The sequence below is a fragment of the Dendrobium catenatum genome, unplaced genomic scaffold (assembly GCF_001605985.2).
Source record: "Dendrobium catenatum unplaced genomic scaffold, ASM160598v2 fragScaff_scaffold_548, whole genome shotgun sequence".
In the NCBI taxonomy this organism is placed as follows: Eukaryota; Viridiplantae; Streptophyta; class Magnoliopsida; order Asparagales; family Orchidaceae; genus Dendrobium; species Dendrobium catenatum.
In genome coordinates this window covers 28480-55743 of record NW_021319010.1, presented here as the reverse complement: position 1 = coordinate 55743, position 27264 = coordinate 28480, and the positions used below count along the sequence as shown (strand labels likewise).

Here is a 27264-nt window from a genome sequence, read left to right as displayed (position 1 = left end):
CGACTTTGATTTCTTGACTCATTTCTAAAACCGGTCGGGTTTGGGTCGACCTAAAAACTCAAAATCAACACAAAATGACTCGGATCCTGCTCACATAGTATTCCTGAACTCCTGCACTCGCACCCACAACCCGGATTAGAAATTTGGGGGGGGGATAAATTAAAATAGTTATGTTTGCCGTCTCATTTGGAAGGTTATAATATATTAAAATAGTTCCGTTTGTTGTCTCATTACTGAAGCCAAGTGGAACTGTAAGATCAAAATAAAAATGTAAATAATATGACCCTTAGAGCTTAAAAGACATAAACATCTGTCACCGGAGGTCTCCGTTTGGGGGGAGAGAGGAGCGAAAGGGAAAACGAAAGCCGTGCTCGAGGTCGTGAGTCGCGAAGGAGGAGAAAGGAGGAAAACAAACCATTGATGTTTTCATGTGTCCAGAAAAAAATATTGGTGGCTTCTCTCGATTAATAAATAACTTTAAAAGAAAGAATTATCAAAATTAGAGCAGATTTCCTCATTGATGAATTTGTTGCTCTGTTAATATTATACCCCTCTCTCTTCAATATTTTACCCCATTAGTCTTTCTCTCTCTACAATTGAAGCATTGCATGATACCGTTAGAAGGTGTATTGAAAATCTGAAATGGAAAAAACCTGTAATAAATAAATTGAAAGCTGACAAGGGGTTGTACCATAATGGTGTAAGGTCTGAGAGACAGAGCACGGCGGGAGGAAGAAATGGAAATGAATCGTATTATTACACTTGTCAATAGAATACAGTAAGCTATTAATAGATAGCTGAGAGCAAGAAATAAAACTAAATACAAGAAAGTACAGTGACCGTTGGCCGTTATAAGCCTATGCTAACATCCCCCGTCAAACTGATGGAGGGGGAGCTACGATCAGTTTGTTGCATAGTAATTTAAATCGCCGTGTGGGAAGTGGCTTGGTAAAAATATCGGCTAGTTGGTCGTTGGTCGAGATGTGATGTACGGTGATATGTTTGGATCGGATGTTGTCACGGATGAAGTGGCAATCAACGTCGATGTGTTTGGTGCGGGCATGGTAGACCGGATTGTTGGAGAGTGCAATGGCTGAGGTGTTGTCGCAATAGATTGTTGTTGGAGCCGTTTGAGGAATGTGAAGTTCCTCCAGAAGTTGTCTGAGCCACATTACTTCGGATGCCTCCGCTGCCAATGCTCTGTACTCGGCTTCAGTGGACGAGCGTGCCACCGTTGCTTGTTTCTTGACACGCCAGGAGATTAGAGATTTGCCGAGGAAGTTGCAGTACCCGGAAATGGATTTCCGGTCTTGAATGTTGTTCACCCAGTCAGCATCCGAGAATCCCTGTAAGGTTAGCTCATCACAATAATGAGGTAGGCCATGATCAGTTGTACCTTGAATATACCGGAGTAGATGTGTTAGAGCGATGAAGTTGCTGGTCAGCGGCTTGTGCATGGATTGGCTAAGTTGATGAACGGCATATTGTATGTCCGGTCTTGTTAATGTAAGGTACTGAAGCGAGCCGATTAGTTGGCAGTACAAATGCGGATTGTCGAACTTGCTTGAGGTGGCGGTTGAGCTGGAAGTTGTCCCGGACATCGGATTAGCGACTGGCTTTGCATTTTGCATACCAGCTCTGTCGAGGATCCGTTTAGCGTATTGTTGTTGATGAAGTAGTAGTCCGTAATTAGTATTTACGGTCTGGATTCCCAAGAAGTGTGCGAGCGAGCCTAGATTGCGCATTTGAAAGTGATCGTGGAGGCTCGATAGTAGACGTTCAATTTCGGTTGGAGAGTTGCCGGTGAGTAGAATATCGTCAACATAGATAAGAATATAAAGACGAATTGAGTTAGATTTGTAGGTTAGGAGAGAGGGATCGGCGGAGCTTATAAGAAAACCGAAATTTTGAAGATGAGTAGAAAGAGTGGCGTACCATTCGCGGGGAGATTGTTTGAGACCATAGAGGGCTTTGTTGAGTTTGCAGACATATGTTGGATGGAGAGAATCTTGAAATCCTTGTGGTTGTTCCATGTAGACGGTCTCCGAGAGTTTTCCATGCAAGAAGGCGTTTTGAGATGTCCAGCTGATGAATTTGCTATTTGAAGTGAAGTGCCAGGAGGATGAAGACGCGGATGGTTGGAATCTTGGCCACCGGACTGAAGGTTTCAGTGTAATCGAGCCCATGCTCTTGATGAAATCCTTTGGCGACTAGGCGGGCCTTGTACCGGGCGATTGTACCATCCGATTTTAGTTTTGTTCTGTAGGTCCATTTGCAGCCGACTACATTTTGATGTGGTTCGGGCGGTACAAGGTCCCAAGTACCTTGCATTTGGAGTGCTTGGAACTCTTGAGACATAGCAGCCCTCCAATGTTCACTTTTGACGGCTTGATTGTAGGTGTTAGGATCATTATTGTGAATGATGTGCGCGAGATTGAAGATGGGTTTTGGCTTGGCGTGACCGGTCTTGGAGCGAGTCAACATGGGATGAATGGGTTGCTGAGCGCTGGGTTCGGATGTGTTGGAATCGGGCGAGATGGCAGCAGTAGAAATAGGAGGAGTGGTATGAGGACTGCAGGGTGTGATAGGAGGTGCCGTGCGTTGAGAAGCTGGTGTCCGTGTAGTGTTGGTAGAGAGGGGAATACGGGCAGTGGGTACAAGTAGAAGGGGAGGTATGTGAGGAGCTGAAGACATAGGTGTGCTGACGGAGTCAGGGAGTTGGGAGAATGGGAAGATGTCTTCGTTGAAGACAACGTGACGAGAAACGTAGATCTTGTTGGTTTTCGGATCAAGGCACTTGTACCCTTTCTGATTGGAGGCGTAGCCAAGAAAGACGCCGGGTTGTGAGAGAGGCGAGAATTTGTGTGCGGCGTATGACTTAAGCCATGGATAGCAGAGACAACCGAATATTTTGAGATGACTGAGATTAGGATTGGCGTTGTAAAGAATTGTGTAAGGAGATTTGTTACCAGTGTTCGGCGAAGGTAGGCGATTGATGAGATAGACAGCGGTGACTAAGGTGTCGGCCCAGAGGTGATTTGGAATGGATGCGGTGAGAAGAAGAGTCTGAACGGTTTCAGTGATGTGCCGATGTTTGCGTTCAGCTGTACCGTTTTGAGGTGGAGAGTAAGGACAGGTGAACTGATGTAAAATGCCCTGGTTGGTTAAGTGAGTTTTAAAGTGGTTGTTAAGGTATTCGCCTCCTCCATCGGTTCGAAGGATTTTGATGTGAGCATGAAACTGGCGGTAAATCATGTTTTGAAATTCTAAGAATTTTACAAACACTTCAGATTTTTGTTTGAGTAGATAAACCCAGGTAAATTTGGAGTAATCATCGATAAAGCTAACATAATATTTGTAACCATAGGTAGAAACAAAGGGGGAAGGTCCCCACACGTCCGAGTGAACAAGAGAAAAAGGAGTCGAACTAGTGGTTTGAGATTTATTAAATGGCAAACGGTGGCTCTTAGCCATGTTACATGAATTGCAATGAGATTTAATAGAAGAGATACAAATGTTTGGATCTTGATGAGCAAGATGAGAGAGCGTGGCCGAGGAAGGATGTCCGAGCCGGCGATGCCATAGACCGGGAATGGACTGGACGGAGAGAAGAGCCAGCTGAGAGTTGTTATTGGCGGTGGAATTCTTGACTGAAATGGGGTAGAGGCCGTTAATAGACGGACCCTTGAGTAGAGTGTGGTGTGTCTTCCGATCCTTGAGTTCATAGCCATGAGAGGAAAAAGTTATGAGACAGTTATTATCATGAGTAAGTTTGTGAACGGATAAGAGGTTGAAAGAAAGATTTGGAACGAGATTAAGGTGAGATAGGTGGAGGCTACCTTGCGGGGTGGGAAGAAGACCTTTACCGGTGTTTTGAATGGGAAGTTGCTAACCATTCCCTAGAGTGACTTGAGAGGTGCCGGTGTATGGTTGAGAGTATTGAAGATGGCTCGGGTTGGAAGTAAGATACGAAGACGCACCGCTGTCGAGAAACCATTCAGTGGTAGAAGTAGCAGCCGGAGAAGTAAAGAGAGCGGAAGACTGAGGTTCAGTGTTGTAGTCTTCGTCGTGACGATACCAACATTTGACGGCGGAATGACCGTTCTTGCTGTAGATTTGGCAAGTAACAGTGGATCTTGCATTTCTTGAGCCACGATTGGTGGTGTTGTTGGATCGATTGCCGGGATTCCATCCGCGATTGGATGAAGATCTGCCTCGACCTCGACCGCGAGGGGCAGCGAGCGCCGTGGCATTCCCGGCAAGTTGAAGAGATTGAAGCTCACGGGTGGCTTCATGAGCAATGTTGAGCTCCTCGCTACACAGTAGCGTGTATAGTTCGTCAAGATCGATGGGTTGACGACTGGTGCGTATAGCTGTTTTAAAGGCTTGATACGTCTGCGGTAGACCATCCAAGGTGTAGTGGATGACTTCTTCGATGGGAATGATGGCGCCGGCGACAGCAAGAGCATCTACCTTGGCCTTGATGTCCAGTAAATATTGAGACATCGTTTTGTCTTTCATTGTGAGGTAATGAAGTTCATGCCGGAGTTGAATGATTCTTGACCGTGTACTCGATTGAAGGCGACGATCAAGAATAGCCCAGATCTCTTAGCAGTGTTCGGCGGCTAGAACATACGGCAGGATTGTAGGTGAGATGATGGAATACATGGCTGCGGCAAGATTCTGATCTTGTAAGAGCCAGTTTTCGTATAAGGGGTTGGGAGAAATGGAGCCGGCGGCGTCCGTTGTTGGTGGTGGCGGAGGGGAAGTACCGTCCAAGAAGCCCTGGTAGTCGTTAGCCTTGAAGAGCTTGAGTACCTGTGAGCGCCACAGTGGATGATTTTCGGCACTGAGAGGTTGGGCGACTACACTTTTGAGATGGCTCATCAGAAATTTTAGAGATGCCGGAATTGGTGGTGGATTGGAGGATGGGGTTTCTTCCGGAGAGGAGAGATTGGAAGAGGTGTTGGTGTTGTCAGCCATGGTTCTTGATTGACGAAGAAAACGGAAGAAAAGAAGGCAGGGGAAAGAATTGCCTGCTTTGATACCATGTAAGGTCTGAGAGACAGAGCACGGCGGGAAGAAGAAATGGAAATGAATCGTATTATTACACTTGTCAATAGAATACAGTAAGCTATTAATAGATAGCTGAGAGCAAGAAATAAAACTAAATACAAGAAAGTACAGTGACCGTTGGCCGTTATAAGCCTATGCTAACAAATGGATGCTTAAGCATGAAAGTAGAGATAGGAGTTCAATGTACACACTATAGATTTGGTTAGACTGTTATCAAAAGATTTTTTTTTAAGCCTATAAAAAATTATTAGACAGAAAAACCCAACGAGAAGGGTGCTTTGAGAAAGAGAACATCAAGTTTTTTATTTTATAAATCCTAAGTGAGAAAAATCTGTCAAAAACATGTATCCCATTATTATTCCACTTTTCTTCTATTTCAAATCATCCAATATTCTTATTATTCTTTTGAAAAATTATTGTTCATTAAAATTGTTACAAGATATGAGTATTAGTGCCAAATAACGTAAAAATTAATTTTCACTTTGAAGAAATTTTTAACGTGTTTGAACACCAGAGCTTGCAGCCAGAAGCCTGTCACGACTTCTTGAAAGGAAAAAAGGAAAAACAGAAAAGCTTTTTCAGAACAGAGAAAAGGAAATTCTTATAATGGCTCTCCTAATACATGCCTAAGGGCTTATTTAAAGAAAAAATGTGGCTACAAGATAAGCCACACAAACAACTAACAACTCAAAGGAAAAATCAAAGAAACTAAACTAATAAAATCTGGAATATATCCTAACAATCAACCCCCTAATCCAGATTTTACAAAACATCAGAATCTGTCCAACCGTCTCCCAAATCTGCGGCTATGGCCAAGCTAACTTCTGGTTCAACCCCTTGAGACAAATTTGGACAAAACCTCTTAATATGCCCTTCTTTATTACAATGATAGCACTTCCTGTTGGCATTGATCCTACGTGATTCTGATCTTCCTCTAGCTATCAGAATGTTGCCATTCTTGTCTTCTTTATGTTCAATTTTCCTTTGAACTTCTTTTGACATTAAAACGGATTTAACCTCCGTCAATGTCAAAGATTGCTTACCATACAACATAGTGTCAACTATGTTTTCATACGTCTTCGGTAGAGAGCTGAGGAGTATGATCCCTTGATCTTCTTCGTCAATCTTCACATCCACATTTCTGAGGTCAAGAATCAATTTATTGAAATCGTCCAAATGCTTCCGGAGTTCTTGATTTTCTTCCATTTGGAGTGTATCTAGTGGAATCATTTCAGACTGGGTCAGGCCACGTGGTTTTTCCCATTTCCTGGGTTTTCCACGTAAAAATATATTGTCTTATCTGTGTATGAGCTGGATATTCGTACAACACTAAGATGCAGTATTTTAACTCTATCGTCGCGTATATTATAGCCCTCAACAACCCTCATAATATGTATTATTAGGCACAGAGCTAAGCACCCATGCCCGAAACAATAAAGGAAGTTCAAATTTGGAGTTGGTGACTAGCTAGCAAGTCAGGTCTACCTAGCAGGAGCTTGTAAGTGGGATTATTCTGCTAAAGATTGGCGTAAGGCTTAACCTCGGGGGCATAACAGCATAATTGGTAATCAGGTATTTAAACAAAATGTGACTGATTGTCTACACCTCTTTACGGATTTTCGAAAGCTTTTCTAATGGGAAGCTCTAGTAGCGATAGTTAAAGGTTTTTTTTTTTTTTATAGAGTTCTACATGGTGGTTGTGATGATTTTCAACATTGGATTGAGTTGGTGACAAATGACTTGTTGGTCTCATAAGTCTAAAGTCATATCACACATTTTGATTAGAGGTGTAAATATTTGACCCGACTCGAAATCCGACTCAGAAAATTCATGGTTCATATTAACCCGTTTGCCTGACGGGTCGGGTTCGACTTTGATTTCTTGACTCGTTTCTAAAACCGGTCGGGTTTGGGTCGACCTAAAAACTCAAAATCAACACAAAATGACTCGGATCATGCTCACATAGTATTCCTGAACTCCTGCACTCGCACCCACAACCCGGATTAGATCAGAGTTATGTTCAAGTTCAGAAATTAGACCCGTTTTGCAAATCGAGTCAAGGGGGTTGAAGGCAGGTTAATTTCGGGTTGGACCTGAACCCGACTCGAAACTGCATTTTGACACCCCTAATTTTGATGATAATAAATATAATTTGGATTAATATCATTACATTATTTTTTAAAGTAATACACTTATTTTATAAATTAGAATTAACAAGCACATGTGTATACAATGACTAAGATTCGTTTGAGATAATTTTTTTATTGCTTTTTAAAACAAATTTCTAATACAAAAAATTTTAATTCAAGAAATTTTTATGCTAGAAATCTGCTTTAAAAAATAGTAAGAAAGTTGTTACAAAAGAAGTCAAAATCTTTATTTGGTACAACTTTCTTGCTACTTTGCTTTTTAGATTGAAACCATAATTTTTGTTTGAATGCTACTTTTCACAACATTTTTTTAAAAAAATGTGCTAGAAAACTGCTTTCTACAGCTTAAAAATAGTTTACTTTACAATAGTTTTACAATCATCTTTATTAAAAGCAGTGGCAGAGCCAGAAATTTTACTCTGGGGGGGGGCTAAATTAAAATGGTTATGTTTGCCGTCTCATTTGGAAGGTTAGAATATATTAAAATGGTTCTGTTTGTTGTCTCATCACCGAAGCCAAGTGGAACTGTAAGGTCAAAATAAAAAATGTAAATAATATGGCCCTTAGAGCTTAAAAGACATAAACATCTATCACGGGAGGTCTTCGTTTGGGGGAGAGATGAGCGAAAGGGAAAACGAAAGCCGTGCTCAAGGTTGTGAGTCACGAAAGAGGAGAAAGGAGGAAAACAAACCATTGATGTTTTCATGTGTCCAGAAAAAAATGTTAGTGGCTTCTCTCGATTAATAAATAACTTTAAAAGAAAGAATTACCAAAATTAGAACAAATTTCCTCATTGATGAAATTTTTGCTCTGTTAATATTGTACCCCTCTCTCTTCAATATTTTACCCCATTTGTCTTTCTTTCTCTACAACCGAAGCATTGCATGATAACGTTAGGTGTATTGAAAATCTGAAATGGAAAAAACCTGAAATAAATAAATTGAAAGCTGACAAGAAGTTGTACCATAATGGATGCTTAAGCATGAAAGTAGAGAGGAACTTTTATTTGGTCCGGTGCAAGGACCTAGAGGAAGGTTCGATTTTGCCTAAAAAAGTGCAAATACCGAGTTTTTCAAAAAACTCGGTATTTGCACTTTTTGACCTATTTTTGCCTAAAATCGAATCTTCCTCTACATCCAGTGAAAGGACCTCATAATTGCTCAGTAGAGAGAGGAGCTCAATGTTCACACTATGGATTTGGTTAGACTATTATCAAAAGATTTTTTTTTAAGCCTATAACAAATTGTTAGACAAAAAAACCTAACGAGAAGGGTGCTTTGAGAAAGAGAACATCAAGTTTTTGATTTTATAAATCCTAAGTGAGAAAAATCTCTCAAAAACATGTACCCCATTATTATTCCACTTTTCTTCTATTTCAAATCATCCAATATTCTTATTGTTCTTTTGAAATATTATTGTTCATTAAAAGTGTTAAAAGATATGAGTGTTAGTGCCAAATCACGTAAAAATTGATTTGCACTTTCTTCTTTATTTTGCTCTTTCTTTACTTATTACCATTACTTGATTTACAATCTATGGTATTTTCAATGAAATATTTGATGATGATGCTAATTTCATTTCATCCACAGTTTTTACTTTCATAATATTTGTATTTACCTACATCATTTAAAAAAAAATTCTAAAATAAAAATAAAAAGGAGTTTTAAAAATTAAGATACACTAACTCACCCCTCTCTTTATTATGATCAAACACATTGATCAATTGGTGTCAAATAGATTATGTTGTGAAATGTTTCATCATCTAAATTATATCCTATAATGGCACATATTGGAAATTATAATACATTATGAGAGTATTCCATTACATGACCTCCCCTATTTAATAACATGCATTTTGATTTTTAAAAATGTCACATGGTTACGTTTATTCAATCCATAGATTACTACATCTAAGTAGGATATGCACCCCCTTATAAAATCGATAGTGAAAAATATGTAGTGTCTCTTTTGAAGATTGGACATAGGAAGAAAGGGAATTAGCAAAATTCAATTCCAAATATTTGAATTATTATTTTTTCTATAATTTGAAATTCAATGATGCCATTCATATATTCATATGTAAAATAGGTAAGAATATCTCGAACAAACTTTGCATTAACTATAAGGAGACAAAAGAGGTATAACACATATTAATCAACTCATGCACAATTATGAACTCTTTCGCATGCAACCAAATAAAAATATTACTATATACTCAATTTTCCTAAAATTATTATTATTTTTGCATGCTTTGGATAGAGAATTCACTAATGCGGAAAAGGTGAGCAAGATTCTTAGGTGTTTATTGGAATCATGCATGGTATATAGTTATTGTTATTTTTTAATTAAAAAAAATCTATTTATTTCATTAATCTTTTACTAGGTTCATTGATAATTTAAAAACTAAAAATGAATCAAAGATTTATAAATACAAGAGACAAGAGGATAAAATCCATCAACTCAGACATATATTCATTCATAGGTGAGCCTAAAGAAAAGACAAATAATTTATGTTTAACGTATAATAAAGACTTAGGCGAATCAAAGACCAATCAAGTACAAACATTGATCAAATATACAATATATTATTTTTCTTACAAGATATAATAATTTTCTCAAAGTGCATAAAATATCTATAAAAAGAACCCTCCTCCCCTTGCCAATTTTAAATTTTTAATTTTTAATGTATCATTAGATTGCCAACAAGTTATGACTAGCATTTTTAAATGCCTCCTTCAATTCTTATAGCAAAGTTTTATATATATATATATATATATATATATATATCCATAAAAATAAAAAAATTGTCATCATATTAAAAATCTAAACAATTATTATTAAAAATATAATTTAAACAAATTAATTGATAAAAAATATATTCCAGTTGCATATTTAAAATTAAAAGTTTCATATTAATATTTATCTTTTTTTTTTCTTTATTTTGTCACTCTCATAGCATTAATTTACATTATCCAAAACCACGTATTTATGAAAGACTATTAAAAAAATCACAATTAATGCTATTTAATTGTATTTTTAACGTAACGACGCATAATTTCGGAAATTCATATTTTAATAATATGAAGATATACCGACATAAGAACGCCGAAGCCCGACCATTCGAGATTCGCATTCATCGCTCCGCCGCTCATCACCATCACCGTCGTCATGCCTCATGGCTCCAGAAAGGGGAAAGCAAGCAAACAGAAGAAACACAAGAAGGAGACGGCCAACCACCAAACTCCAACTAATTCCTCTGGCCCTCAAGGTTCCTCCTTATCCTACCAACCCTCTTTTCCTCGTCTTCCTTTCTTAAGCGGTTAAACTTCTTGCTTTTTAGGCAACGGACCAGGTGGCGACCACGAAGACAGCAGCGACCGCCCGTTCACTGACGAAGAATTCTCCCCTAGGGCCTCAATGGAAGCACAACCCGAGCACGAACCCGAGCCTGAGCCTGAGCATGAGCCCGAGCCCGAGCCGAAGCCGGAGCCGAAGCCGGAGCCGGAGCCCGCAGTTAGTGATCAGGATGCATCTGTTGTTCCAATCGAGCAGCAAACCGTTTCGGAATCGGAGCGAACTGAAGTAGCCACGGCGGCGCCATTGGAGGTTTTGGAGGAATCATCTGCTCCTCTGGAAGTTAGGGAAAAGAGTGGCGAAGGAAGCTCGTACAGTGAGGGGGCTGAGATTCCAGTTGCTATTGCTCGGGTACTGAGATTACTGATTGTCTGGACAATTTTGGCATTCCTTTTTTTTCTTCTATTTGCACCTTAATTAAATGTCTGGGATGAAATTCTTTTGTAGGATACTCCTGCTGCGGGACCTTCCCCGCTGTTAGAGCGCCGTGCTACGTGGTGGAATTGCTGCGGACTGCTTGAAGTTTTTGGGGGATCCCAAAGCTGAAATAGAGCAAACAGGTTAATAGCGGAGATTCCTTTTTTTTTGTTCAATGATAGTTCAAAAGAGATCGTCTGCTAGTTGTTGAAATGGGAGTTTCTATCATATCTTTCCTGTTTCTTGAATAAGTGTTGGCTACTTCTTTTATCTGCGTTTAGAGGCTTTTATAGAAGTTAAGACTTTAAAGGTGGTTGCTAGAGCTCACGTGTAAAATGCTTGGTGCAAGATTGATTGACATCAGCCTTTTGGTTGATAGTTAGCATGTGAATAGGTCGAAGATTTGCCATGTAAAAGGTTCTATTAAAGAAAATAAGAAATATATCTCATATATTTATAAAGAAGTCATAAGTCCGTTTTAGATTTTGAAAAATGACATTGAAGGGTACAAAACTTTTGATACAAGAGCCAATAGTAAATAAGTTTGTCTTTCTCAAAAATATTAACAATGGTGTGAGGAGTAGGGATAAAACTCATGAATTCAAAGTTGAGAATTGAGGTATGAACCACAGGCCCAATGCTCAGGCATAGATAATGAGGTCCTAAACTTAACTTTGTCCTTAGTAAATTATTGTTAAAGGGGCATTTAAAAGGCAATGTAATAGTAGAATGAAAATAAATTATAGTGCTACCTGTAATTTGTAAATGGAATAGAACATCAGCTTAGGGCAGAGATTGTGGTTGGTGGATCATAAAATATGAGCTTTATTATCATCCATGGTTTATAGAGTAGCGATTGATAGTTTATACACATTTTTTTAACATATAAACCATTTTAAATCATTTATGTGAATTGTGAGTTGTTGATCGATGAAATACATGTTGTCATGTTTAATAATGCTTAGCTTGTGCGGTAGGATGACCGACAAATCTTTAGAGGATTTTAAAGATACAATTAATCTATATTATTAATCTTTAGTGATATTCCATGGGGTTATTGATTATTATTATTATTATTTTTTAACAAGCTTGACTCCAACTTCCCCTTATATAGTTTGTCCTTTATTTATCTAAAATGTAGAGGTTGGACAAGTATATTTTTAGATGAACTATAAATTTGCATCATATTTATTGAATGCCCATTCCCTAAATTTCAAGATGATAGAGATTAAGAATTGCATTTAGCTTACATGAATGTGTCACAAATAGATAGAAAAGATAGTTGTGCATATAGGTGTCATAGAATTTTAATTTGGAAAACCATATTGGAAAAAACCATGAGAGCTTACCAATTTAACAATAGTTTCACTAATACAAATCGGTGGTTATAAGATTTCTCATGATTACAAATGACAAGATTACAATTTAAAATTTTAGAATGTATTTGCCTCTCTCTAATAGTGCTATTTGATGTTTATGTTGGTGGTTGAAGAAAAATGTTAGTCAGGGTGACAACTGATGTCAAAAGATGGAGGGTGTCAAACATTGGTGTTAGACAAAGGCATCAACATTGATCGACGAAGGGTGTCAAATGATAGAGAAGAAATTTGACATAATCTTTCTCTTGCCAACAAAGAAGACTAGACAACCAAGGAAACATAGAGAAGTCTTGACTAGTAGAATATCAGAGGGGATCGATTGGAGGCTTCAAATGGGGTTCAAAGATCTAAAATACTCCTATGAATATGGTAGTTCTCTTTGTAAAAATATTTGTGGAATATGATGGAGGGATGCTCATTTATAGATTTTAGTGGGGGTATTTTCACTATTTATACCAGGATCTATCACATTGGCACCATGAATTGCATGACCCATATTATGTCTTTCTCACTTCAGAAAATGATGTCAATCCAGCCTTCGGGCTAGCTACTAGATTGATTCGGATGATCAACTAATGACTGATAATGGTAGTTTAATAGTGTTCAATAACCTTATGATAATGATCTAATTGATAAATGGAAATTACCTCTTTAAAGTTTTTAATGCCACGAGCGTAATAGTGTTAATGGATTGAAGATCAAATGGCCAGATCAAACAAAACATTTCTTGGATGGTCTAGGATCTTAATTAATTGTTGCCCAAAAATTTTTGATGCCAAGCCATGATCTTGGATTGATTTTATTCATCTTAATGAGAGCAATTCAAAATCACTAATAGTTCATTAATTAAAGGTCCATGCGAGAGTTGTACGAACTTCGATAAATCTCTCATTCAAGTTATGGGTTGTTGGATTATGATGATAGAACTCAACATCATTTAGATGAAATGTCTTCATGAGAGTGATACAATGCTACAAACGAATCACAATTTTGTGGCTTGTAAAGTATGCAATGCTTCAAGAAGTTTTGATCTTTGATTTTGTTTTTCTAGTGAATTGTGAGCATATCGATGCATTTCGTTGTGAACCAAAGGTGGATTTGAACTCATCTCAATGAGAGGAGTTCATCAAAGGTCATTTCTTACTTTTAGGTCGGCCAAAGGCCACCAAGACTCTTAAGGGACATGACGTGCGCTTTCTATTAATATCACGTGCAGGGAAGGATTCGGGCTAGTCGGTCCATGGATCGATCTGGTTTAGTCTAGTTAGGCTTGGTTTAGGCATTTTATCATCCAAACATGCTCAGATTTACGGAATTTTTGCTCATTGGGTTTATCTCATCAGCATGCATTGTCTCAACTATAAATTTGCTGAAATTAAAAAAGGAATGACTTCTGAAATAATTTTGAAGTTTTTGAATTTGATTGAAAGATTTTTTGACCTGAAAAAATTGGTGAAAACTGATGCTTGATCAAATTGATTTTTTCTTGATCAAATTGATTTTTTGAGCCATATCAATTTATATCAATCTTCATTTTAGTCACTGTTTTTTAAATATTTTTGTAATAATTGCAGAGCATAATGATCATTTTCTATCTAGTTCAATGGTTTTAGTTCTTAATATATTTGCTGATGGGTCTTGCATAAACTTGGCTTGAGCTAGTTGGAGGATCTGTAAAATGTAGAGTATGGAAGGGAAGTTTGTATAGGCTGCTACGTTTGACTGGATTGTACTTAAAATACCAGATGATCTCTCATTTGTTTTTAGTTGTTTTTGTTCTTTATGGCATGCTTTTTGATTTGGAGTTCTTCCTCCTGGATGACTGACTCGGTTGTATAAGCAGCTTGGAATATCTCAACTTTTAGCTGCCTATTTCAGGGTTCGTTTGGGGCGGCTTTTTTATTGCTTTCTAAAATGGAGTTTTAGTACAAATTTTTTTATTTTTGTACTAAAACTCCGTTTTAGAAAGCAATAAAAAAGCCGTCCCAAACGAAGCCTCAGTCAGGAAAAGGTTCGCGGTGATGGAAAGCTCACTCAGAGAATTTTGCTGTTGGGCAGTCTTGATTACTTACAGTTCATTTGCTTCTAATACAAAAACACTACAGGGACACGTATGAATCACTACTTGGTTGATTATTTTTGAGGTTGGCTGACGCTTGAATCAAATGAATTGAACAATTTGAACATACTTCAAGTTGTTTGCAGAGGCTAGTCAATTTTGAGAATCTGCTATGTTAATTAGATTTTATATATATACATAAAGTGTCAATCCATGTGTAATCAAATTTGACTCAAAATTGAGTTGAGCCAACTTAATCAGCATTAATCTAAACCAAAAATTTGTTAGTTTGGCACAAAAAGCTTAACCCAAGTAAATAAAAACTTGTGGATCCCTAAAAGAACCCATTTGAGAAATGGTTCATGTTGAGTTAGAGCAAACTTGTCCTGATCCAAATATCTTTAAGCAGTTCTAAACTAATCCGTTAGGCGGGTTTGGTTTCAGCCCAAAAAAGCCAGGCCTTGGTCGTCATTTGGTCCTCTATCAATCTAGAATTTGACCTGATTTCTCGAATTATTTGCAACTTTTTTCAGAAACGACTAGAAACTTTCACAGGTTGAGTTGTATGTTTGTTTCTTGACATGGGTTGAACTGTTTTGGTCATTTTATGACCAGGTATATCTTGACACTCATACCTGTGTAAGATTTGATGGTTTTGGTCGTAGCACGTACAATGACCTTCCATGTCTTTGATTAATTGATAATTCCTGTTTCTGATTTACTCTTTGTACTTGAATTAAACTGTTGTTTACCTCCCAAATGTAGGCTTGCTATATTGAAGTGCTGCAGCTTTTAGCTTTTTAATTCAATCTGCCCATAGAATCATCTGGTTTTTGGTGAATATTTGGGGATATTATTTAAAATTAGGTCTTTTTAATGAAGGATCTTTGATTTTAGTGAAGGGATGTAATTATATATCAGGTTTTGTGCTAGGAACGATTTGGATAGCTTGATAGGCATTACATTTGAATTAGTATTCAATAATATTCTGTGCATCCAAAATGCCTAACAGATTTCAGAGGATTGACTAGGTTCTATGAGTTGGTTTTGAATGGGAAAAATTAGTTGGGGGCTCGAATTCAACTATCAATCTGGGATCTGAAATTGAAAGTTTATTTTGCGGCATTTATAATCTCTTATGTTAACTAAACATTTCTGGTGGGCAAAACAAAGCTTACAATTCTATCCAATTAAGATCTCAATGCACAACATGGCTAGCAGATGATGTATTGTTGATTCGTTATCAAAGTTTAGAAAAAAAAGGATTTAAGTGGTTGATCTGAGAATAATTGATATTGTGGCTGAGAATATTTTATACGAGGATTCAGAGTGTTTGGAAAAGTTTGAGCCTTTGAGGTTAGATTATATGATTTTCCACTGCGAGCAAATAAATTGGAGTAATAGGACTATTGGTTTCTTAATCATAAGCAAGGAATGTTTGACAGTTGGTGAAGCAAAACCGGTACATATCTGACTATCTACGTTAGTTCTCTTTCGAAAATTTTGTTGTTAGAGTCATTTCATGTACGTCTATCTTGAAGGATAGATTACCACAGAACTACAATACTGTGTACTAAATGTTGGTAGCTGCTTACATAAGAATACTCCTGCTTACATTATCATCAGTCAGTCCATGGAAAATATCGTTTAGAGAAGATGAATTCATTGCATACTATGATCTTATGTAATTAAATTTTTTTTTTTCTTTACCCCTTGACGCTCATTTTGTTGCTTGTAAATAGAAAAACATGACTCATTTTTCATTGATTGTGAATGTAAAAATGGACTAATCACTTAGAGATTTTAGATGTCTTTGTGTAGTCTACAATTCATATTGATTTTCAATTACGTAGAAACAAATGTTGGAACTAATAAACTCATCAATTTTTAAGCATGTTTCTAACTTCCAAAGAACGAAATAAGCCCTTCGATTGAGGCTTCGTTTGGGACAAGTTTTTTTTTCCTGCTTCTTAAAGCAGCTTTCTAGTATAAAAATTTTTACTTTTGTACTAAAAAACTGCTTTATGAAGCAATAAGAAAATCATCCCAAACGAAACCTGAATATTTGCTTGAAGATTCAGAATTGGTTTACCCTTGAACGTAAAATTTAGGCTTAGTTTGGGACGGCTTTCTTTCTGCTTTTTAAAGCAGTTTTTTAGTACAAAAATTAAAAAATTTGTACTGAAAAGTTGCTTTAAGAAGCAGTAAAAAAAACGTCCCAAATAAAGACTTAATATATCTATCATTCACTCAGCCGGGATTCTTACATATGCTACCGTGCTTTTTAAGTGGAGAGCAAGATGTATTCTATTGAACTTCCACGTATTTGAGCTCTTGTTTGACATCTGGTCTTGCTAGTGCATTTTTTTTCTTGTTCAATCATATTTCTTTGTTTAACTATATCTAAGAATTTTTATTGCCGCACCTTAGTCTTTTGCATTTTTTCCTGCTCTTTAATCAGTTATTGAAGATGCACCAAAAATTCAAGCCGTGATAGAAAGAGAACTTCATGACAAGAGTGGTTTCTGAAGATCATTCTTAAGACAAAACAGATAGTCTGCTGCAGTTTTTGCTTTCCTGTCCATTTATATGATTTGTGTGCTCGTTCTGTCAAAGTTGCTATTTAATCTAACCATACTAAAATTTCTATCAGGACAGAATGGTTAGATTAAGGAGACAATGTTGCATTCGTCTTATGTATTTTTGACTATAAATCTACTTAAATTTGAGCAGAATACTAAAAATTTCATGTTTTCTTGTTTTGAGTGTTTTATGAAATTAACTTTGTCCTTATGCAGGACACATGCAAATAAATCTTAGGCTTTGATGAATAAGTTCCACTTTTTTATGCCTTGTGCCTAATGCAATGTTATTATTAGACTTCTTTTTTAGTATGCTACTACTTGATTATGCACATTTGATTTGATTTTTTTTTTTTAAGAGTGATTCTTTTAATACCCATGCTATTCTTGAATTTATCATTAGTTTAACAGTTTTAATAATTGCTTATGATCGCCCAATAGCTGGAAAAATCTCATCATCATCACCCACCGTCATCATTATCATTATCATCATCTTCTTCATGATCATCCTTCTGAACTCATTTAATTGCCAAAATAATCCTAAACATATTCAAGTTGGCTGAGGGTTCATTTGGGACGACTTTCAAGTTGGCTGAGGGTTCATTTGAGACGACTTTCTTTATGTTTCTTATATCAGCTTTCTAGTACAAAAATTTTAATTTTTGTACTAAAAAGCTGCTTTAAGAAGCATAAAGAAAGTCGTCCCAAACAAAGCCTGAGACTTTGTTTGAGGATATTTTTTTTCTCACTGCTTTATTTTTTTAGAAAACAACCACAATTTCGTTTGGCTAATATTTTCTTACTGCTTTCTAAAAATTTTTATGATGAAAAGCTGTTTGTTTTGCAACCAAATTAGCTAATTTGCTTTACGCGTAGCAATTTCATGACCAACCTTATAAAATATTACAACCATCACAAATAAACCCTAAGATTATAGGTGCTAACATTTTTTTTTTTTTTTTTTGAACAAATTTATTGTAATCATTCTTGTTTTTTGTATATATTAACCATTTCAATTATTTTGTCTCGTGTTCCTTATTCATTCTTCTTCATTTTTTCCATGTTGAAAAAACAAGTTAAGCAAATTCAACCGCACAAGTGAAGTTGCTAAGGCTCATATATGTAAATGAGTTATACATTAAGTTTGCAAAATAACAAGATGCAGGAGTAAGTTCAGATAACATCATATCAACTGGTAATTGATATTGGAACTAGTTCAGATTAGCTCGGAATAAATTTCCTTTCCTGTTAGAGAGTCAAGGAAAATTGAGCTGCTAGGAAATTCTTCTCACATGATGAAAAGGGGAAAAAAAAATACATTTTAAACATTTTCAGAGCATGATCCTTTAGGGTCGGTTTACTGGAGCTACGTGGCGTTTTCTGCACAATTTTGAATAAAAAATGATTTCAGTTGTTTGAATTGATGGAATTTTTTGTAAATCATCAATTTTTTAAGATCTAGCGAGCGGCTGACACGGGGCGGAGGCTTATAGGCGGCATTGGTAGAGCAGAAGACCGCTATGACAGTAGCACACAATTAATCACTACTAGAAATTCGACATATAGTTTAGGGGTGTCAATTTCGGGTCATGGGTTGGATTCGGGTCAAATCCAGAACTGCCCCGACAATATTTGGGTTCGGGTCAACCTGACCCGTTTGTAAGCACTATTCGGGTTCGGGTCAACCTGATCCGTTTTTACAAACGGGTCAATTTTTTGAACCCGAACAATTTTTTGAACCCGAACCCGACCCGCTTCGGGTTCGGGTCAACCCGACCTTACCCGTTTAGGGTTTAGGTGGGGCAGCGGCAAAGTCAGGCGACGACAGCGGTTACGGCAGAGTCAAGCGACTGTAGTTACGGTAGAATCAAGTGGCTGGCGGGACAGCGGTTACGGCAGAGTCAGGCAATGACGTGAATGCGACGTGAGTCAGGCGGAGTTGCGGATGCGACGCGAGTCACCCGGACGGCTGACGCGACGTGCGGAATCGCTGACGCGACGCAAGTCACGCGACGCGCTGGGGTCGTGGGGCAGGCGGGCAGGGCCGGTCAGGATTGGTTTCCGGGTCGTTCCGGGTTATTCCCGGGTTCCCAGATCAACCCAAACCCGACCCGCATCGGGTTCGGGTTAACCCAAACCTGAAATTTTCGTATCGGATTTTCGGGTTGGATCCAACATTGACAGGTCTAATATAGTTATATTCTTATACTTCCTCTGATGTGTAATTAAATTAAGGGGAGTTTATATAAATATCACATAATTTTATATATTTACATAGTTAATATATAAATTTTTAATTAATTGTAGCCATTAGTTACATTTTTAATAATCATTTTAATCTTTTTTTTTAATTAATTGTAGCCATTAGTTACATTTTTATCTATTAGGGCTGTGTTTAATAAAATATGATTATGGCTAATATGGTAAAAGAATAACACTTTTGAATTTTAACGTTAAAGTCTTTAGTCATTGATAAAGTTTGTGCATCATTTAAGAGCTATTTAGTTTGAAATAAAATGGGTGTAAAATATTCTAAATTCAAAAATTTTGATAATTTTGATGTTTAGTTTGAAGCAAAATAAGTGTAGTGTAAAGTTTTGGCTCTTTTAGATTTTCCTTTTAATTCAATTTTGATGTATTTTGAATTCCACCAAATTGTCTTATTTTCAAATATATAATACATTCATCGTCATTGACGTTGTTTGTAGGCCATCACTACCTTGTTGTTGCTTTCTTACATAACACCTAAAATTATTAATAATGCATATTCAACACCTAAATTTTCATATTTACCAATATATCACCAAAAATCCTCCTTTCCTTCTATTTCATCACTCGATTGAAGCGATGAGATACTTGTATTCATTGTAAAAGGATGCTATTGGCAGTGAAGACAGTCGCTGATAGTAATTTTTGACAAAAGGTTTAAACATAATGTTAGAATTGATTAAAAGAGAGGTTTTAGGCGGTATATTAATAAATATAGAAGTTTAGATGTAAAATATGTATTTTCAATAGTTTTAGGGGTTATATATGTAAAAATCCCTTTTTTTTATTTATTTGGAACCTACAATAACAGACGATAATCACACAATAATAAATAATCATTATGATCATTTTATATATCTTTCATTAGAATGTACAATGAGATTATGGCCTCATAAGCGGATATTTATGGTTGCAATTCATGAACCATTCAGGGGAAGCGAGACCAAAGAATTATTCTATGGAAAATACTGTGCCGTAAGATATGTGGCTCGTTGGTTGGAGAGAAAATTTTGTCTATGAGATCCACGTTAGAAACGCTACAAAAAAAAGGATAAAGTCCTGATGTTCCTATTCGCACGAGTAAGGCCTTGGCTGCGAAATTATTATGTGAGTTCATCGGACGGCGTTTGGGGGTCAATTAGGATATGCCACATAACCAATACGCTACATACCGTTATTGTGTATATCTGTATATTGGGTGACGTGACGCATCCTGATTGGCCTCCGAAAGTCCTGATGATTGCACGTAATAATCTCTCTTGTTGGCTTTACCAAAGGTCAATTTGAACACACACATACAGTGTATATGATATGTTTTGAGCATGAATCTCAATGCATATTTGAATGGAAACATATGAAATTAATTCAAGACCATTCAAATTCTGATTTTGACAAATTTATTATCAAATAAAATGGTAGGACTAGAAAATCTATCACGAGAAAAATGATTTGATCCGAGACCAAATGAGTTCAAATCAAGCAGTTGATGAATAATTAAAAAAAAATAGATATTGATTAAACAACCAAATTATATCCAATTTTGGAATGCTTGTAATCAAATTGTGAATCTCGATGAAACCAATCCAATGAGCCAAAAAACTATCTGATTTTGACATAATTAAGGCACTTCAATGCTTAAAAAATGGTCTAGGATCGAGGGAATAATTATTGATCATCCGATTAAGTGTTCCAAATTGTGGTTATATTTATTGGCAATGCACTATCAAAAAGTTATAAATAAGTCCCCACTATCTACATGAGAGGAGTATTGGACTCGTAGCTCAAGATTCAAGAGAGTTTAAATACTTGAAAAATCCTAAAACTCCACCCAAGCACCACCACTTGTCCACTTCCATCGGACCACTATTTGTCTACCCCCATCATCACTATAATGGATCACTGTTAAATCACTATCATTGGACTACCGTCGTTCGACTATAATCCTTTGACTGCCTTCCCTAGACTATGGTCCCTCATCCATCACAGTCTCCTAACCCCCATCGCCCAACTACAGTCTTTCGATAACCATCTCCCAACAACAATCATCCGAATATTGTTGCTTAGCTACAATCATCTAAGCACTAGTGTCTTGATTATGTTCTTCTAATCATCATCACCTAACTATGACAGTCTAACCACCTCACCTAATTATGACCATTTGAATATTATTGGCTGATAATGATCTTCTGGCCACCATTCCCCCATAATGTTCCTTTGATCATCATTAACCTAACTATGGTCAACTAACTACTGTTGCTCGACTATAGTCATCTAATCCCGATTTCTCAACTATGATCCTTTGATTATCATCACCTTGCTACAATGATGCCCATTGAGTTTATTACATGTTGTTTCCAACAATGTTAACGCACACAATTTCCTGTAAGGCCAATGCATATCGATGACACCAACTCTAAATCTCAACATCAACACGAAGATTTATGTTAGACTTCTTAATCTCTGATCTCCCCCCCTTAAAAGACAACAATCAAATAAATAACAAATACGATCTTGAATATAACTTCTATGTCGTAAGGCTCTTCTAACTTACATTATGAAATACATTATATACATTATACATCTATTATATTTTGGGGAAGGACATTATTGAAATCATTTTAATAGGGTTAAACCTTGTGATTTTTTCCCTTTTATATGCTTTCCCCATAAAATATTGATGTGTGTTATAAATCTGCATTTTTATGTGTGATGAACCTTTATACAAAGACAAGATGTTAAATTATCTCTCTCTCTCTCTCTCTCTCTCTCTCTCTCTCTCTATTTATCTCTTGTGATGAATGTTCTAGCAAGCAACAATTTGGCATTGTATGTGAAAATTGATTATTTGTTAATAGAAACCCTTGCTATGACCTCAAAAAGATGGTCACATCAACATCGCATGTTTGTATTAGGACAACCCCTTTTATCATTTACCATTTTATCAGTTTTGAAAGAGGCAAGACAGGAATTGGGAGGGAGGAGGGTCCATACCTTTAATTACAACATCAAGCGGATGATGTCTTACGCATGTAATAGTAAAAAAAAACTTCTCACTTCTATTATCCATTGTTGTATCAATTTCATGAAAAGCAGATTAGGATTGAGGGCAATCCTGAGTGTAATGTCAAATGAACATTCATGTTAACATCTGAGGCATAGTTGTAGTCAAGCAATTCAGTCTAAGGATGATTTTTTTGACATCAATCTTTTTTAAAGATTTTAGAAAGTATAAATTTTTTTTAAAGAAAGCCTCAAGTGAATTTTAAACTCTACATAGAATTCCCAACTAGACATCTACTCACTAGGCAAGGTTATAGCCTTGACCTTGAACAAGTATATTGGTATAAATACAAACCAATGTTCATATTTGATACACACATATGGAATTAACTCTCTCCAAATTAAAATACAATCAATCATATAGATTAGCGCCATCAAGCAATGTTATCATAAACAATTTAAATAGGTCCAGCATCTTTGGTAGACATCTCTTGGTCTCTTCCATACATGTCAATATAATTGAGCAATAGCCTAATAAATAATTTTAGATATATTGGTCAAGCATCATTTGTGAATTTTTCTCAACTTCTTTCACACATATTGTTATCACGTACCTATAATGTCCTAACAAGCAATCTCTAATAGGTCAAACATCATTGATAGATTTCTCTCAACCTCTTCCAAAAATATTTAAATTACCGAGTAATACTCGCAAATAATATTGTACATGTCAAACATTCTCAGTAGATTTCTCTCAACATTACATGCCACGTGTAAGAGGTTGGGGTTGCACCTCATACTAATGGCCTAAGAAAATCATACTTTCTAAAATTAATTGATCTTCATGACTCTCCTTAACACATGTAAGGAGCTTGTTAAAATTATCTCATTAGTAAAGCTTGTTATTATTATGTAAAAATATCAATCATACACATAGAAGCATACATTAAAAGGCTTGGTATTTATGGGAGGTGAAATTTAAAAAATCTGCATTACTTTTGGCCATATTTAAAGTTCAAAATTTATTATCATTATTACTTTTAACAATTTGATTGTAAAATATTAGTCCAACTCATATACTATTGAGACATGCATATATGGATTGTATAAATAAGAAGTTATACTTCAAGTTTGCCTGATGAACTACCTAATTTTTATATGATATCATCACATATTCTTCATTAACATCATTGAAGATTTTTTTTAAGGTTTTCTTACAGCCTTTAAAACCTTACATTAGCTTCCAGTAAGTGGTTTCTTATCCTTTGATATTTGTTACAATTTATTTAAAAAAAAAGTATTTTTTTCCTTGCATGCAACACGTCTTTATGATTCCAATGAGATTAGAGCCAACACCGATGGTTGTATCTTGGATTACAACTTTGAGAAGAAGTGTAAAATGATCATTATAATTTATACCCAAAATTGGCTTGTTTGACTATGACAATCAAAATTGGTTTATCTGAGAAAGAAAATTGGAGCTTTAAAGTATGGATTGGAAGTCTTGTTTGCCTCCCAATGTACTTTATTCAATGAGAATAATCAATGCCTCTATCAAGGAATGATAAAGCCATAATGTAAAGATTGGAAGCCTTGTTTTCCTCCTAATCTAGCCTATTCAATGAGAATAATCAATGCCTCTTTCAAGGAATGATAAAGCCTCACTATAGGAAATGAAAGTCTTGATTGTCTCTAAATCAAGTCATTCTAATGAGGATATTTAATGCTTCTTTCAATAGAAGGCCAGAGCCTTTTCATAGGGATTAGAAGCTATATTTGTCTCCAAATTAAGTTTGTCTAATGAGGACAGTCAGTGCCTCTTTCAAAGGAAGGCCAGAGGCTTACCTTAGGTACGTACTGGAAGTCTTAAAAGAGGCGGAGGATATGGAGTGATAAAATTAAGACATAATTTCTAAGAATGAGATGAATACTCATGTTTTTAAATTACAATAATAATTTTATTTTCTTTAAAGTAAATGTACATAATGATATTAACCCATATTTATTTAGTCATTAATGCAAGTGAAATCATGATTTATCTTTCGTATATCTGATTGATTATTTTGGATTAGAAGATAGTTAACAAGTTATGTTTCACATTATATATAAAGCTATTGAATGATATATGAATGAAATAATTAGATGTAAAATACTTGGATGTGCATACTTATTGACGGATTACACCACCTTATGATATTGGTTAGGGACGCATTGTACCACGCACATGAAATGAAAAAGATTTTGAAAAAGAAAGTACATTAATTGATACTATTTAGGCGATGTCTCCTAGGATAATTATATTAATTCAAAAGAATGCTAAGATATGTATGATTATTATACATTGCTTAAGATATGATTTATGGTTATTTCAAAATTAATTGTTAGAAAAGTTGCTTTATATTTTATAGAAATCATGCATGCGTTAATAATGTCATGTATTATTATAATTTAGAAACTCATTGCACTCATTGAATAGAGTTGTGACCCACTCATATATTTGCAAACATACATATGAATCATTTGAAATTTTTAAATAAGTAGAAGAGGAGATACAAATCCTTAGGCGCAACACTTTGAGAGAAAGATATTTATTGAGATAGTTATTATTATTATTATTATTATTATTATTATTATTATTATTATTATTTATGCTTATTATTTATGCTTAAAATGCATTTGGAGTTTGTGGAGGCCCTTTCAATATATTGTAAATGGTTATTATTAGAAACTTTATCAAACAAAATTTAACTATTTCACTTTGTCAATAATTCAAGTCTTCGATAGCTCGACATATTCACTATATATTTTTAAATTATTTTTAATAATACGAAGAATATATATTTTATAGTTAATAATATTTATTTATACAGTATAAAAAATTAAATTAATTAGAAATGATATAATATGAATTTATAGATATAATTTTATAATATGTATTTAGAATTATATCAAAATATATGATATAAATTAATAATGATTTATAATAAATTAATAAACTTATATATGAACCAAATTTATATTAAATATGAATTAACTTTAAAATTAAAAGTGTTTACATTTATCATTCAAATTATAATATTATTGTGTATAAAATTTATTCATTTTTCTGTCTTAAATTTATATTCTTACATAAGTATTATATAATTGGGATGTTATTTAAATAGTTTTAATATTTAATATATCATTCTTAACTTTAGTCAAACTATTAATTATACCTTAACCCTCTCCTTCTTCTAATTCTAAACTGCCATAATTTTCAAAAAATCAAAACATCATATTAATTTGTTTATATAAAAATTTGCTCATTTATTAGAATAAAATTTCATCAATAATGAAGACCTTTTCGTCAGCATCGCATATCAAAATTAATATATCATGGAAGTAGGATTTTTGTAAAATTTTAATTTAGCATATTATTTATATTTGAATTTAACAAAATTTGAGTGCTAAATCTCAAAACCTATTCAATTGTTAATATTTTCAATCCAACATAAATCTAAGAAAATATTTTAGCATATAAAATTTAATATTTATACATAAAATAAATATTTTATTCAAATTTAATTATTTTTTTGTAATTTTATGCTCCACCAAGTAAATGCACACCAAAAATTATATTAAATTGCCTTAAAGATTGATGTGATCTTATATAATATGTAAAGGAAATAAATATTGATATTTCATTCCTGAATTTATTATATGTTGTTCAGTTCATAGCTTAAAATATTGCAACTGTTGACATCAAAGAATATCCAAAGAGAGAGAAAGTATTTAATAATTTATTATAATTACAAATGTATTTATTGTCAATTTATGGTGATTCAATTATTTTTTTTAACCAAAAGTAAAATCAATTCTATATAAAAATAATAATAATAATAAAAAGAATAGTCACCTGCTTAGCTTTGGCCGAGTTGCCGCGGAGCAGCCGCCCGCGCTCGTCGTAAAGTATAACGCCACTAAACATCGGCATCTGGCATCTCTCTCCCATTAGTATTCTCCTCTGCCACAGCGGCGACATCGCCACTGAATTCCCACTGTCCACTCCACCCGCCGCCACCGCCGCCGCAGCAGCCGTCGCCGTGGCTGTCGTCGCCTCCACATCCCTCCATCCCACCCCACCTTCGTCTAACTCCAACCGCTCGTTCCTCCCGCTCCAACACAGCACACGAGCCATAACCTCACTAATACCTCCCCAACCAACCGTCCATTTTTCCCCCTGTTCTTCTTTTTCGAACCTCGCCGCCGGCAGATTGATTTTCTCTTCTCCCTCTGCAAATTCTTTCTTCCTCCTCAGCGCAGCGGTTGAGCAGAGACCGACGGTCATAAGGGCTGCCAGGAGAAAGAAGAACAGAGCTTCGCTTATGGTGAGGCTTCCGGTGGTGGAGAGGTGGAGGAGAGTGCTCATGGCTGTGTTTTGGTAATTGGGAGGGTGGAGGAGAAATGGATGAAGAAAGAGGGGTAGCTCAGGTAAGAGTGATGAGGAGAATTAATGGGGCTTATTCCTTTGTGTGCGGAGAATCCGTGACCGATGCCGCTCTGATCTTGTGTTTGGCATGGCCGATTTGTTCTCGGTAAGTTTTGAGATTTACTAGCCGTTGGAATTTCACCGTTTTGGAATGGATTGGCCTCTAAGATTTGGGTTGGGTTTGTCATTTTGCTCTGTTGGGTCTCTATCTGAGCTTTAGGGTAGCTTTGTTTATTTGAATTGAAGCAACAACTTCCTTTTGCTATTGTACTTCTTCAAAGCTTATCGTTTGTGCCATATGATGCAATTTATTGTTAGCATATCATCATATTTGTATATTTCAATTTTTTTTTTTAATAAACCCACAAAGGGGCACACGCGTTAAACACAAGAAAAATATAAGTCCTTAAAGAACCATCAGCTCTAAAAAATATATAGCCTTTAAAATAAAACCTATGAGCCAAATGTTCTACCTAATACAATGAAAATCAAAAGAAAATAGAGCAACAAA

The 27264-nt window shown here is 35.6% G+C and overlaps 3 protein-coding genes across 3 annotated transcripts; 1 reads left to right on the top strand and 2 right to left on the bottom strand.

The window, feature by feature from the left end:
- Window positions 1-875: 875 nt before the first annotated feature.
- Window positions 876-2033, bottom strand: LOC110092062 (uncharacterized mitochondrial protein AtMg00810-like). The gene has a single exon (XM_020816417.1). The coding sequence runs from the start codon at window positions 2031-2033 to the stop codon at window positions 876-878; it is 1158 nt and encodes a 385-aa protein (XP_020672076.1).
- A 7463-nt stretch (window positions 2034-9496) lies between these two features.
- On the top strand, window positions 9497-17269 carry LOC110092063 (translation initiation factor IF-2). The gene is made up of 5 exons (XM_028694773.1): window positions 9497-9507; window positions 10313-10494; window positions 10567-10931; window positions 11028-11140; window positions 16897-17269. Exons 1-4 carry the CDS (start codon window positions 9497-9499, stop codon window positions 11124-11126), a joined length of 657 nt encoding a protein of 218 aa, XP_028550606.1. The 3' UTR covers window positions 11127-11140; window positions 16897-17269.
- Window positions 17270-21698: 4429 nt separating this feature from the next.
- Window positions 21699-26693, bottom strand: LOC110092064. The gene is made up of 2 exons (XM_020816419.2): window positions 26181-26693; window positions 21699-21758 (listed from the first exon to the last, which is right to left on the bottom strand). The coding sequence occupies exons 1-2, from the start codon at window positions 26691-26693 to the stop codon at window positions 21699-21701; spliced, it is 573 nt and encodes a 190-aa protein (XP_020672078.1).
- Between the last annotated feature and the right edge of the window lie 571 nt (window positions 26694-27264).